The 13,907-nt window shown below is 38.2% G+C and overlaps 1 protein-coding gene across 1 annotated transcript in view; it reads left to right on the top strand.

Moving 5' to 3' along the window:
* LOC124606785 (sodium-coupled monocarboxylate transporter 2-like) overlaps positions 1–13,907 on the top strand; it is a 237,205-nt gene that overhangs the window by 155,693 nt on the left and 67,605 nt on the right. The window contains exon 7 of the mRNA XM_047138848.1: positions 3,179–3,333. Within this exon, the coding sequence (XP_046994804.1) occupies positions 3,179–3,333 (155 nt within the window). The remainder of the gene's footprint in view (positions 1–3,178; positions 3,334–13,907) is intronic.

Here is a 13,907-nt window from a genome sequence, read left to right as displayed (position 1 = left end):
TGATCATGATCTCCACCATGACCGATCCATCGGTTTTCCAATCTCCTGTTTAAGAAATGCCGAACATCGTGATGGAAGTGCGGTGGAGCACCATCCTGTTGAAAGATGAAGTCGGCGCTGTCGGTCTCCAGTTGTGGCATGAGCCAATTTTCCAGCATGTCCAGATACACGTGTCCTGTAACGTTTTTTCGCAGAAGAAAAAGGGGCCGTAAACTTTAAACCGTGAGATTGCACAAAACACGTTAAATTTTGGTGAATTGCGAATTTGCTGCACGAATGCATGAGGATTCTCTACCGCCCAGATTCGTACATTGTGTCTGTTCACTTCACCATTAAGACAAAATGTTGCTTCATCACTGAAAACAAGTTTCACACTGAACGCATCCTTTTCCATGAGCTGTTGCAACCGCGCCGAAAATTCAAAGTGTTTGACTTTGTCATCAGATGTCAGGGCTTGTAGCAATTGTAAACGGTAAGGCTTCTGCTTCAGCCTTTCCAAACTGTCGGCTGTGGTACGTTTAGCTCCTTGCTTGCTTTATTCGTCGACTTCCGCGGGCTACGTGTGAAACTTGCCCGCACGCGTTCAACCGTTTCTTCGCTCACTGCAGGCCGACCCGTTGATTTTCCCTTACAGAGGCATCCAGAAGCTTTAAACTGCGCATACCATCGCCGAATGGAGTTAGCAGTTGGTGGATCTTTGTTGAACTTCGTCCTGAAGTGTCGTTGCACTGTTATGACTGATTGATGTGAGTGCATTTCAAGCACGACATACGCTTTCTCGGCTCCTGTCGCCATTTTGTCTCACTGCGCTCTCGAGCGCTCTGGCGGCAGAAACCTGAATGCGGCTTCAGCTGAACAAAACTTTATGAGTTTTTCTACGTATCTGTAGTGTGTCGTGACCATATGTCAATGAATGGAGCTACAGTGAATTTATGAAATCGCTTCAATCATTTGTAATAGCCCTGTATATATTGTATATATCAATTATATATGTACGTGTGGTGTCTATTCTTTCAGACATGTCTGAAAGAACAGACACTATGCGGAATCCGCAGCTATGATACATGTTATGAAAACTGAAGGTGCAATGAGAGAAAGGAAAGGAAAGGAGGGGAACTATTGAGGTCAGCTGTATTGCGACTTTGTGTGGAATCAGCAGTAATGAGTGAAAAATGTGTGATTACTAGACAGTTGCATTAACCACTGAGGCACCTGGGCACAGTGTTTATCGCAATTGTATGAACTAGCTCAGCATGCCTCTTGCCTGACCCACATTCCCACCTAATGCCACCTATTGACAGTCCCTGTCCATGTCCTCCATGTATGCTACTTTGAGATCCTTGCAGAAGGTCGAATGTATTTGTGTATCCACACTGAAGGTGGTGGATTCATTGCCCATCAAGGCGAATCAGTTGTATGAATGCTTGGTACCTGTTCTTCCAGCCATGTCTGCACTAGAGTGCTCTAGCTGTAAAAATTGTTTTTTGAATTCCCATTAAATATTTCATCAGCACTAATGAAAAGTATGTTGAGTTCTGAATAACAATTGAGCCCCAAAAATCCTTTGCTAGCATCATAAATAAAATGAAGCCACAACTTGAAATTAGATATAGATTTTAGCTGTAGCCCACACATTTCTGAATGTAAATGTCACAGGTTATTGCAATGAAAAACGAATAATGAAACATGATACAAGTCTATAGGAATAATGAATATACAAATCAGGGCACAATATATTAATTATTGCCCTTTAGACTTCCTTTTTTTAAAAACTTATATGCTGTTTATCCTAACAACTTGGCTGGCCACTGATGCAGTATTTGAATTTATTAGTATCACATAGGAACGGTATATCCACACAGGCTGAAAAGATAATGTAAAAGTTAAGACACTGGATTTACATTTAGGAGAAACATGGTTAAAATCCCTTTGCAGTCATATGGACCTAGGTTTTCTGTGGAGTATCTAAACCACATACCAGTAAGATAAATGTTGGAATGGTTCCTTTGATAAAGATATGACCAACTGCCTTCCCAGCCCTTGTGCAGTCAGAGTTTGTGCTTTGTGCCTAATGATCTAAACAGTGAAAGGACTCCAAACTGTGATCTTTCTTCTTTCCTTTTAAATCCACACATTAAGTTGTTGCTTCATCAGAAAAACACTAGTATTCACTTTCCAGAATGGGAAGATGTGCATCTCAACTTGAAAACTGAATTTCAATAGACTGTCATTACATTAGCTCTACACATTCATCTTTCAGTAAACATAACAGGTATGGCATCCACAACTGCCTGAGAAAAAGCCTATTGTGTTGCTGAGATATCTTCTGTTCAGAGTCAAATGATTTTAATTTTCAATTTTGAGCTAACTTGTAACTCCACACAAAAAAGTTAGGTAGTATGAATTAACTGCCAGTTCATGTTTTGCTAAAATATTGTGAATCAAGGATCAAACAAGATTTGGTGTGTGTGTGTGTGTGTGTGTGTGTGTGTGTGTGTGTGTGTGTGTGTGTGGATGGGGGGGGGGCATTTATTCATTTTCCTTCAAACACAAAATAATTTATAATTGTAGTGCCACAAATATCACAGTTTTCCTTTTTCAGTACTACCTTAATAGATTGAAGTTTATCCAGGCAAAGTTTCTCTAGCATTTTAGGTGGTGATGAGTTCATCAACAGCATCAGGAGCAAATGATTTTGTTTGAATTTTGTGTTATAAATTCAATATGAAAAACTACATTTTTTTAAAAAGCTTGAAAACCATTTTAACAATAATTTGTCAAGTGACAACTCATGGTCAGAACATGTGTAATATAGCTTTAAATACTTTTTAGTACATTTGGTTTCACATGTGTTTGTAATAACATGGTATATTGTTCCTTATTCTGAAACAGATACTCTGTTGGTGTTAGCGAAAACAGTTTTGTAATTATAAATAAAAACTTGACACTTGTGCTGGTGAATTTTATGTAAAACTACTTCTCTTGATTCCCACATCAGCTCAAATGAAAATAAAAACCTTGTAATACACAATAATGTTACGTTTTCATTTGGAAGACACAGCATATAGCAGGAACTGCTTGTAACGGAAGCACCAGTTCTTTAATTATTTACACACAATTTGAAAACTTGGTGTTTGAATCGTGGCATATATAGTTTGTAACTGCTATTTTTTTTCAGGGAGGACTGAAAGCTGTTGTATGGACTGATGCTTTACAAACAGTGCTAATGTTTGGAGGAGTCACCGTGGTGATGATACTGGGAACAGTGTATGTTGGTGGCCCTGCTGCTGTATGGCAGCGTGCTATCGATGGGGAGAGGATTGAGTTCTTCAAGTGAGATAACCTTCCCTGCTGTTGCTGCTGCTGCTTCCCTCCACATTAATGCCAGGTTCTCTTTCTCCCACTCTGATTCTTTTCAGTCTCATCATACCTGCAACTACCTTGCTTCCCCCTAAGGAACAGTTTAAACAAGGTCAAAAAACTTTGTATGCAATATTACCTTTGCTGTGTGTTTGTGTGTGTGTGTGTATGTTAGTTTAAGTAAAAGGTGTTTGACAATTTTACTTACTTCTAATTTTTTTATTTTAGCAGTTGGTGTATAGGGTTTGTTCTGCCCGATTTTAGACAGATATCTTCTTTCTGGTATTTCTCTAAATGTTAGTTTCATGTATGTTATTTAAAGTCTGATTAGTGTGAAATCAAAAAGCAATTTACTTTTCATCGTCTGAACAAGTGAAAGTTCAATATGGTAGAACTGGTTTATGCTGTGTGAAATCAGCAATGTTCCTAAAATCGAGTACATTGTCTTACACTATTTTTCTCTGTATTTTAATGAATGGTATTGCAGATTTAGATTTGTGTAATGATAAATTATTTTGGTTGTTGTACTGGAAGACAGTCAAATAACACTATTCCCTCAAGACCTTAGGAGGGCGTAAACTGCAGTCTAATAATGTTATTAGCTGCTGACTGATTATTCACTTTCCAAATTTCAGATGTTATTTTGATCTTTCGGTTCAGTTCTAAATCTAGATCTGACAATTTTATTTCCAAACATATAAAAATGTTTACACAACTACCTTTGGAAAACGTTCTGTTTGAGACAGTTGTGGCTAGCAAATGTTAAATGAAATTTATATTTTTCTTAAGTCCTCTATCTCTTTCGTTTTGTGTTATGACATTCATCTGACAGTAAAAAATATGCAGTCTTTACTATGAGGGTCATTCAGAAAGTAAAAAACTTTTTCTACAGAAATTTTTATTTTACATAATTAAACAAGAAAGTATTTTACCCATAATTTCGTACCTAAACTACCTTTCTACATAGTCTCCTCTTCAATTTAGACACTTGCCATACTGTTTTACCAGCTTTTCTATGCCTTTTGCACACTCAGTTGCTGCCATGCTGGTGAACCACTGATTAACATCTACTTTAAGTTCATCATCACTTCCATAGCATCGTCCACTCAAAAAATGTTTCAATTTTAGGAATAAGTAATAATCACATGGGGCTAAGTCCAGGCTGTATGATGGATGTTGAAACATTTCCCAATGAAACTCCTCAAGCAAGTCCTGTGCCTCTCCTGCTGCACGTGTCCATGCATTATCATGAAGAAGGATGACTCCACTTGTTAGGATTCCATGCCACTTGTTTTTAATGGCATGGCAAAGTTGTTGAAATTTCTGACAGTAGGCCACTGCATTTAAAGTCTCAATTCTAGGCATATAGTCAATGAGCAAGGCACCCTGGAGATCCCATAGCACTGTAGCCATAATCTTCCTGGTGCTCAAAATTTGTTTTGCATTTTTCAGTTTAATTTGGGATTGTGAGTGATACCATTCCATTCACTGCCACTTTGTTTCTGGTGTGAAAAGTGATATGCAGTTCTCATCACCAATGACACTGTGTTTCAAAAATTCATCACCATCCCTTTCATGGCAAGTGAAAAATGTCAATGCAGTTGCCATTCATTTTGTTTTGTTTTTGTCTGACAAAATTCGAGGAACCCACTTAGCACACACTTTTTAAAAAGCCCAGATATGTCCTAACAATCTTGTACAACACATTTCTTGAAATGTATTTTTTTTTTTAGATTAGATTTACTTTCATTCCAATTGATCCGTAGTGAGGAGGTCCTCCAGGATGTGGAACATGTCAGAAAAACAACAATACATGATTTTGTGGCGGCGTTCGTAGCGACAAGCAATTCGCTGTAGAAACGGCTTACGAAGTCACCGCCACACTTTTAATAGCGGGCCGACCGGTCCGCTGGAACAGTGAACAGAAAGATGAAAACCCAAACACTCTGATTAAATAAAAGTCGATACTTATCTTTATTAACGAAGATACAGAAACACAGTAGTGAACTCCGTGTCTACAGAAATCTGTCTAGTTCGAGTCGGAGCGGCTAGGTCAGCGTCGGCTGACGACAAACAACAACTCTGCTGCGATGAACATACAACTGACTAGCAAGTACACAATTCGGTGGCGAGTATACAACTGAGCGGCGAATACAAAACTGTCCTAGTGCTCGCGACTCCAGCGCTTAAGAACCCAGAAGCCAGCGGTGGCGCGCGCAGACTTGCGGCGATTTCCTGTCTCGCTGGCGCTGCTTATGCGGACGGCGTCCGGACTTTGATGCTGCCAACCTTTTTGGCAGCGGGCTCGGGTGGCATTACTGGCTAGGATATAACACATGACAAATATTTACAACAAAAACAAATAAGCTAATGTACCATTCCACAGGTCCCAAGTGGAATGCTTGTCATTTTTTAATGAACACTATATGAAAGAGTCATTTTACAAATACTAATGCACTGAATTTAAAATAAAAAAGTTTTTTATTAATTTATAAGGTAATAAACATGTAATACAACTACTATAATACTTATTTACAATGAACACATTAGTGCACTGAAATGGTGCAGAAGTTAGATTGTACTTACACACACACACACACACACACACACACACACACACACACACACACACAAGTTTTCAATGAACACGTTACTGCACTGAAATTGTGCAGAAGTTATATTGTACTTATATACAAATCAGTTGGTTTTACTGAGAAATTCATCAATGGAGTAGAAGGAGTTGGCCACCAATAAATCCTTTAGGCTTCTCTTAAACTGAATTTCATTGGTTGTTACGCTTTTTATGGCTGCTGGCAAGTTATTGAAAATGTGTGTTCCTGAATAATGCACACCTTTTTGTACAAGACTAAGTGACTTTAAATCCTTGTGAAGATTATTCTTATTTCTAGTATTGATTCCATGAATTGAGCTGTTGGTTTGAAAAAGTGATATATTTTTAATGACAAATTTCATTAAGAAATAAATATATTGGGAAGCAGTAGTTAGTATCCCTAGTTCCCTAGACAGGCTTCTGCAGGATGTTCTTGAGTTCACACCACATATAACTCTTACTCAACGTTTTTGTGCCCGGAAAACTTTAGCTTGGCTTGATGAATTACCTCAAAAAATAATCCCATGTGACATTATGGAATGAAAGTAAGCATATTATGCCATCTTTTTCATTTTTATATCCCCTATGTCTGACAAAATTCGCATTGCAAACAGAGATTTGTTAAGACGCTTCAGCTGTTCTGTGGTGTGCTCCTCCCAATTGAATTTATTATCAAGCTGTAATCCCAAGAATTCAACACTGTCCACTTCTTCTATCTTCTTGTCATCGTAAGTTAGACACATACTCGTGGGACACCCCTTACAAGTTCTGAACTGCATGTAGTGTGTTTTTACAAAGTTTAGTGACAAAGAATTGGCTAGGAACCAGTGATTAATGTCCACAAATATTTTATTGGCTGATCTTTCCAAGACTACACTTGATTTGCTATTTATTGCAATGTTTGTATCATCGGCAAACAAAACGAACTTGGCATCTGGTAATGTTACTGATGAAAGGTCATTGATATACGCAAGAAAAAGTAAGGGCCCCAAAATTGAACCTTGTGGGACCCCACATGTAATTAGTTCCCAGTTGGATGATGCCTGATAGCTTAATACATGTCTCTTTCCTAATAACACCCTTTGTTTCCTGCCAGAGATATAAGATTTGAACCATTTTGCAGCATTTCCTGTTAGACTATAATATTCTAATTTACTTAAAAGGATATTGTGATTTACACAGTCAAATGCCTTTGACAGATCACAAAATATACCAGTTGCCTGCAATTTTTTGTCTAATGAATTAAGCACATTTTCACTGTAAGTGTAGATAGCCTTCTCAATATCAGAACCTTTTAGAAATCCAAACAGTGACTTTGACAGTATGTTATTTGAGATAAGATGGTTATAAAGCCAACTGTACATTACTTTTTCGAAAATTTTTGAGAATGCTGGCAACAGTGAAATTGGACGGAAATTTGATGCTATTTCTTCATCTCCCTTCTTAAACAGTGGCTTAACTTCAGCATATTTCAGCCATTCAGGAAATATTCCACTGATAAACGACTGGTTACACAGATAGCTTAATATGTTACTCAGCTCAGAATCATATTCTTTAATTAACTTTGTTGATATTTCATCATTTTGATTTTAAAGATTTTATGATGGACATTATTTCTGTTAGGGTAGTGAGGGTGAAATTCATATTATGGAAGTTACTTGAAATGTCTGGTCTGAGGTATTCCATAACAGCATCTACCAAACCTGACAACCCCATCTTTTCAGTAACTGTTATAAAATGTTTGTTAAAAAGTTCTGCAACGCTATACACATCTGTCACCAATGTATCATTTACTCTTAATGCTATTTGTTCCTCTTCATGTCTGGTTCTACTGGTCTCCTCCTTCACTATATCCCATATTGTCTTTATTTTCTTATCTGATATGACTATCTTTTCCTTGTAATATATTTGCTTTGGCATCTGTATTACAGTCTTTAATATTTTGCAGTATTTCTTATAATGTGCTATAGCATCAACAATGGAAATGTTTCGGATTGACAGATACAGTTTTCTTTTTGTTTTACAACATACCTCTATTCCTCGAGTAATCCACGGCTTCTTTGTGGACTTTGCTCTAACCTTGGTAAGTTTTGGGGGAAAGCAGTGAGCGCAATCCACTAATTGTGGATTTTGGTTTCAATCCTTGCTATGAGTACAGTCACCACTGAGGGCCAGCCCAAGCACTCTTCATTGTGAACATTCCTCCATCCACCATTGAACATGACATACCAGTTCTGAACTGATGCTTCATTCATCGCAGTATCATAAACCTCAGTTATCTGTCTACAGATTTCAATCGGTGGGACTTTTTGTGCAGTTAAAAAGTGGATAATGCTGTGCAGCTCACACTTAGTGGGATTGTCAGTTTTGTCACACATTTTAAAGTAGCACAGCTAAGCAGTAAGCAACTGTATTGGATCATAGCAGGTGCCAAACTAAAGTGGATGAGTACCAAGGTCAGTGGTCAGTGAACAGTGGTGGTGGGGGTATGCGGTCACATGTCAAAGGATCTTTGTTCTGCCTTTCTAAGGCAAATCATTTTATATCTTACCCATATTTGTATATACCTTCCACATATTTGTGGGCTGCAGTTCAGCTGATATAAATTTACTCATAGCTGGAACTATCATTTAATGGTAAAAACATCAAATACAATTCATGACCTTCTTGAGTAGGTGTCTACACAATATCTGAGTATTAGCTCAATGTGTACTGTTTCTGTAAATTGCTCAGAAATGTTTGGACCACTCACATATATTTAAGCGTGTGTGTGCTTAGACTGAATGGGAGCAGGGAGTGAAAGGCTCTGTCACAGTCATCCAGCATGTAAGAATGATTCCTGTGACAACATATTACAAGTTTCAGTATGTCCCAATGGAATTCAAGTCAGCAAAACCTGAAGACCATTCTGTTTGGCCAACTCCTGCCTCACAGAGGAAGGTGTTCATGAGGTGGGCAGGCTGCTCTCAACCTTTATCATCTTTAAGGATGGGTGCATCACCAAATGTCAGTTGTAGGACTCAGCAGTGGGTTGGAGGATTGCATCTCAACAGTACACAACTATGAAATATCCTCAGTACTGATGCGAGGTGTCTGTTGTCAGTACATAGTACTAGCCCAAAACACAATTGACCCCTGTCAGACTTGTGGAACTGCATGCCTGTGATATATATTGATACTTAGCCATCTTCAAATTAATGTATGGAAATCATTATATATTGGACAAATCCTACACTCACTGGTGAAGTAAACCAAATGGCACTGATCTGAGTTCCATTTACGGGTGTTCCATTGCCCACCTATGTTTTGCAGCATGGTGCAGGGGGGCTGGTCATACAGAAATGATAGTGTACTGTCTGTGTCAGGATGACACAGCCCTCCAAATTGCCCCCAGAAAGGCAGTGTGCAGCTCTGTTGGAGTCTGCTCAAATCCCATCTGAGCCATAATTTTTAGATAGCTCCCAGCCACTGTTTTGACTTCAAAAGCCACAATTATGCATATTCTCAATGTTTAGTGCCTCACAAATAACAGAAGAATTTTGAGCAATATACTGAGGTGTCACGTGTAACTTTTCCATGGTAGCAGTCTTGCCAGCAGTAAAGTGACAGAGCAAACTTGAAATTACTGGTTGAGGCACATTGACAATCTGAATGGCGTATTGTTCTATATGTGGTCAGAGACACACTAAACTCCACTGAAAGTACAAGTTTGCTTTTGCCTCTGTCATACAGGTGGCTGAACATAGTGATTTCCTGTGATCCAGAAAGTTTCAGAAAAGAAGATTCTAACAAAAAAGACACAAGCTATGCAAGTCATAGGGGTGGTGAAAAACATTATCCTAGCAATTTATAAGCTGATAGGTTATATTAAAAAAAAAGAGGAGTTATGTCCCTTTCCACTAGATTAATGATTATGAAACAAGTTGTAAATATGCTTATGTCATGGGGACCTTAAAAGTGATTTTCATTATTTTAATTCTCTTCCCTGCTTGTGTTTAGTTTATTCAGATTTTGCAAGTGACTATTCTTTCTGCTGTTCAGGTACAACTCTAACCATGGGAACTGGTAAGTGGCAAAGTCTGACATTTATATCAGAATACTTATGTGCACTTATTAATACTGTGATCATTGTAGTTCATTTTGAAATGTTTTAGTGCATTTAATTCAATGGTGTCGTCCAAATGGTGAAATATTTTGACATCTATGGACTGCCCCAAAGGCTGATTTGTCTTTCTTCAGATGTCATCTTATACAACCTGTCCCTCTTGCTGTCAATTTTGGTACCAGTGGGCAGACCTGCTGGTGAAGTGGAGGAGGAAGTACCTTTCTGGGACATCAGCCATGATCCTCAGTCTCTGCGCTACCACTGTGGAAGTCGGGTTTCCACCGGTGAGGAGGCATCACATCTATGTGATGTGATCTAAGTTCTTCAGTTAGTGTGATCTGAATGGCTTTTCTTATATACTGTCACCATGTTTTCAGTGTGCTTAAGGTTGTGTCCCAAGTCTTACTTAGTTGAAAGCCATTAGCTTTATTTATCAGCCCATCACATAGTTGGATCTCCACTGATTCGTTTAAAACACAATCCCAGAATGTGTTGACCTCTTTTAAAATTCATCCTATACTCCTTGGAATGGCAGTGCTCTGCCCTAGCTGTCTTCATTGGTTATTCCTTATCTGTGTGACACTTGTACTATGTGCATCTTTCCTGTATCACCTGGATGGTCTTACCTTCGTACATTTTCCTGCACACTTGTAGCCTACCCAATTTACCTGTATGGAGTCCTTGGTAGCCTGCAAATCCATTGAAAAATGGCTGAAATATTGGTGTTGAAAAAAAGACTATTGTCAATAACATACTCCACCCAAAACCTTGAAGTTAAAATACTTCAGTCTGGTACCAATAAATGGGCAGCCATATACTATACCTGATAACGGCTCTATACGCACGTACATAAGCCCATAAGCCCCCCTCTATACGCACAGTAACCTAACACCAATGTTATAGTTCACAACTGTTCTAGAGTGGCAAATAAACAATCAACCTAAGTCACAAAACAAATCACTCTGTCTCGTTTCCACATGATTTAGAAAAGATATCACAGTGTTTGTCATATTAAATGGAATCACCGAAACTAATTATGAGTGCACAGCAAGACTTTGTTCTCATTAGTCAACACTGCTATTACAAGCCATTGTTACAGAATGATACATATATTGGCTTCAGAGATAAGTTCATGCTAAGAGTAATTATTTAAATTATCACTGAATTATTCAGTAATTAGCAGCAGGACATGAAACACATTGTGAATGTAGTAAATCTTTTTGATTTCACTTATCCACCAGATCGACTGCGCTACATATGGGCAGATATAGGTTTTGCTCAATTAAAAACTCATTGCAGACTAACTCTTTCATGGTAGGTGTGGTCTTATACAGAGTGGCATAAGAACAAACTGTCAAAACTATGTATTTCTTTAAAATTTGGGTGGGTTGGAATTTACTGTTTCTGATGAACTAATATGATTTTGATTTATGAAAAATATTGCTGGTTAGATATTTGTAAAAATATGTGCACATTACTTTTGTTCTGCAGTGTGAATCCTCTCATGTACATGAATGAGTGCCATATTGCAAAATAAAGTTGAAATAATTAATTAGCGCTCCAATTAATTAGTAATGTATGTAAAATTATTCAGTAAATTCTGGGCAACAAAGTATGTAATCCAAATCCGGATTATCACAGTAGTTATGACAGAATTTGCAGTGAAAAGTGGCAGCCTCTATGAACTTCAAATTCAATTAACAGATTATTTTTAACTTCAGAAAAAATAGTATATGTTACTGTAAAACTTGATTATTACACTGCTGAACAGTATAGGTCCTAATATTGAAATATGTCTCCTACTTCACCCCAAATCTGCAGACTTGTGGTGTATGAATATTTTCCATTAATGACATTTTCTATTAGGTCTGCAACTTTGCTTCCTCTGTTTTGCAATAGACGGCAGTAGCGGCAAGTGGGGTTCGGATGGTTGGTTATAGGTGTAATACAATAAGCTTAGGGATCTGTAAGCATAATGCCATAAAAATATTAGTCAATTTGTAATTGCATCATAAGGTTATTCTCGATTAAGTACGTCAACTTATGTACCCATTTTTCGCCATTTGCAGAAAGTTTTAATTTTCTGATTTAACATGAAGAAATCTGTGGCTGTGGCTCTTAAAATGCTGGGTAAGACCAATGGTGAGGGAACTATTAGTGGAAGAATGTGCAGAGAATGTTTTCAACGCCTTAAGAACGGTGATTTTGATGTCAAAGACCAGCATGGCGGTGGAAGACAGAACGTTTTCGTAACTACTGAAACAGATGAAGACAGTCACAGGACATCATTATCGAAAGCAGTTGATGTGTTCGAGCCCAGGACTGAAACAGAAACGACCACAATACAGTGATAGACACTTAAAGGTAATTTTACAGCAGGTCAGTGCTCGACCCAATGTCATAAAACCCGTCAAATTATAGATGGAAACATTGAAATGAGAAGTCCTATCCCTCCGGCCATATTCTCCATACGTTGCTCTCTCTGACTACCACCTTTTTCGATCAGTGGCATACAGTCCAGCTGGCCAGCACTTCCGATCATATGAACAAGTGCAAAATTGAATCAATTCATGGATCCCCACAAAAGACACCAAGTTTTCCTGCCACGGGATTCATATGCTATCCGAAAAATGGGAGAATGTAGTGGCCAGCGATGGGCAATATTATGAATCATAATTTTTTTGTAAGTTTTTCACAATAAAGCCCTGAACTTCAAGAAAAAATGGTGGAAGCAAAGTTTTAGACCTAGTAATCAACATGTCTCCAGCCATATGGGAGAATGTAGTGGCCAGCGATTGGCGATATTATGAATCATAATTTTTTTGTAAGGTTTTCACAATAAAGCCCTGAACTTCAAGAAAAAATGGTGGAAGCTAAGTTTTACACCTAGTAATCAACATGTCTCCAGCCAAACTAATTATTTCAGTGCATTTAGAAAAAGCAAATGAATGATCTGAGTAATAAATTTACACTGATTTAGGTCTAACTATGAAATTAAAGTTTTCATGTGCCTATTATACATTATGTAAATCGGAATTTTGGAAATTAATGAATTTAGGAAAAATGTGTTAATTATTGGGGGAGGGGAACATGACAGATGGAAGCTGCCCAATGTGCTACATCACACACTGCACTGGATGAAGAAGATTCCTGGTTTTTGGGGTCCTAGGTTGTCCTTAACAGTCCAAAACAAGGCTTTTGTCTTTGCATTAAGAGAAATACACATCTGATGTTATGTTTCCAAAATATTCTTCCAATTTTTGAGGGTGTTTTGCTTATATAAGGGATAATTACCATTGAAACAGGTCTGTCTCCTTCCTCTGCAAGTTGTGGCCTTGGTACCTTTGGTTTCATGCTAGGCTTGACCTGATGGTGGTTGTAAGCAGTCTTCTGGAAAACCATGCGCAGGTGCTGCAACTCCACTTCCAAGCTTGTTAGATTAGAGATAGTGTGCACTAGGGCACTGAGGACGATTTCTGATTGTGAAGGGACATGACTGCTGGAAGTGTGCAACTATGAATCTGGGTGTATTAATTGGTTTATGTTTCTAATGTATCATCTGGTCCTGCTTGACTAGCATGTCCAGAAACAGAAGCTGGTTGTTCTCTTGTGTCTCCATTGTGAACCTGGAATTTTGAGACAGCAAATTCAGGTTTTGAGGCAGCAAATTCAGATGTTGCAGGAAGTCTTGGATCTTGGGGATGCTGTTTTCCATGTGGCCAGATCATGAGCATATCATCCATATACCAGCAAAAACTGAGAATTTGTAGACTGCTGAATCAAGAAATACTTCTACAAATACTTTGACAAGTATGTTGGCTACTGCTGGTG

This window comes from Schistocerca americana, chromosome 3 (genome assembly GCF_021461395.2).
Source record: "Schistocerca americana isolate TAMUIC-IGC-003095 chromosome 3, iqSchAmer2.1, whole genome shotgun sequence".
NCBI classification, from domain to species: domain Eukaryota; kingdom Metazoa; phylum Arthropoda; class Insecta; order Orthoptera; family Acrididae; genus Schistocerca; species Schistocerca americana.
This window is presented reverse-complemented; position numbering and strand designations above follow the sequence as displayed.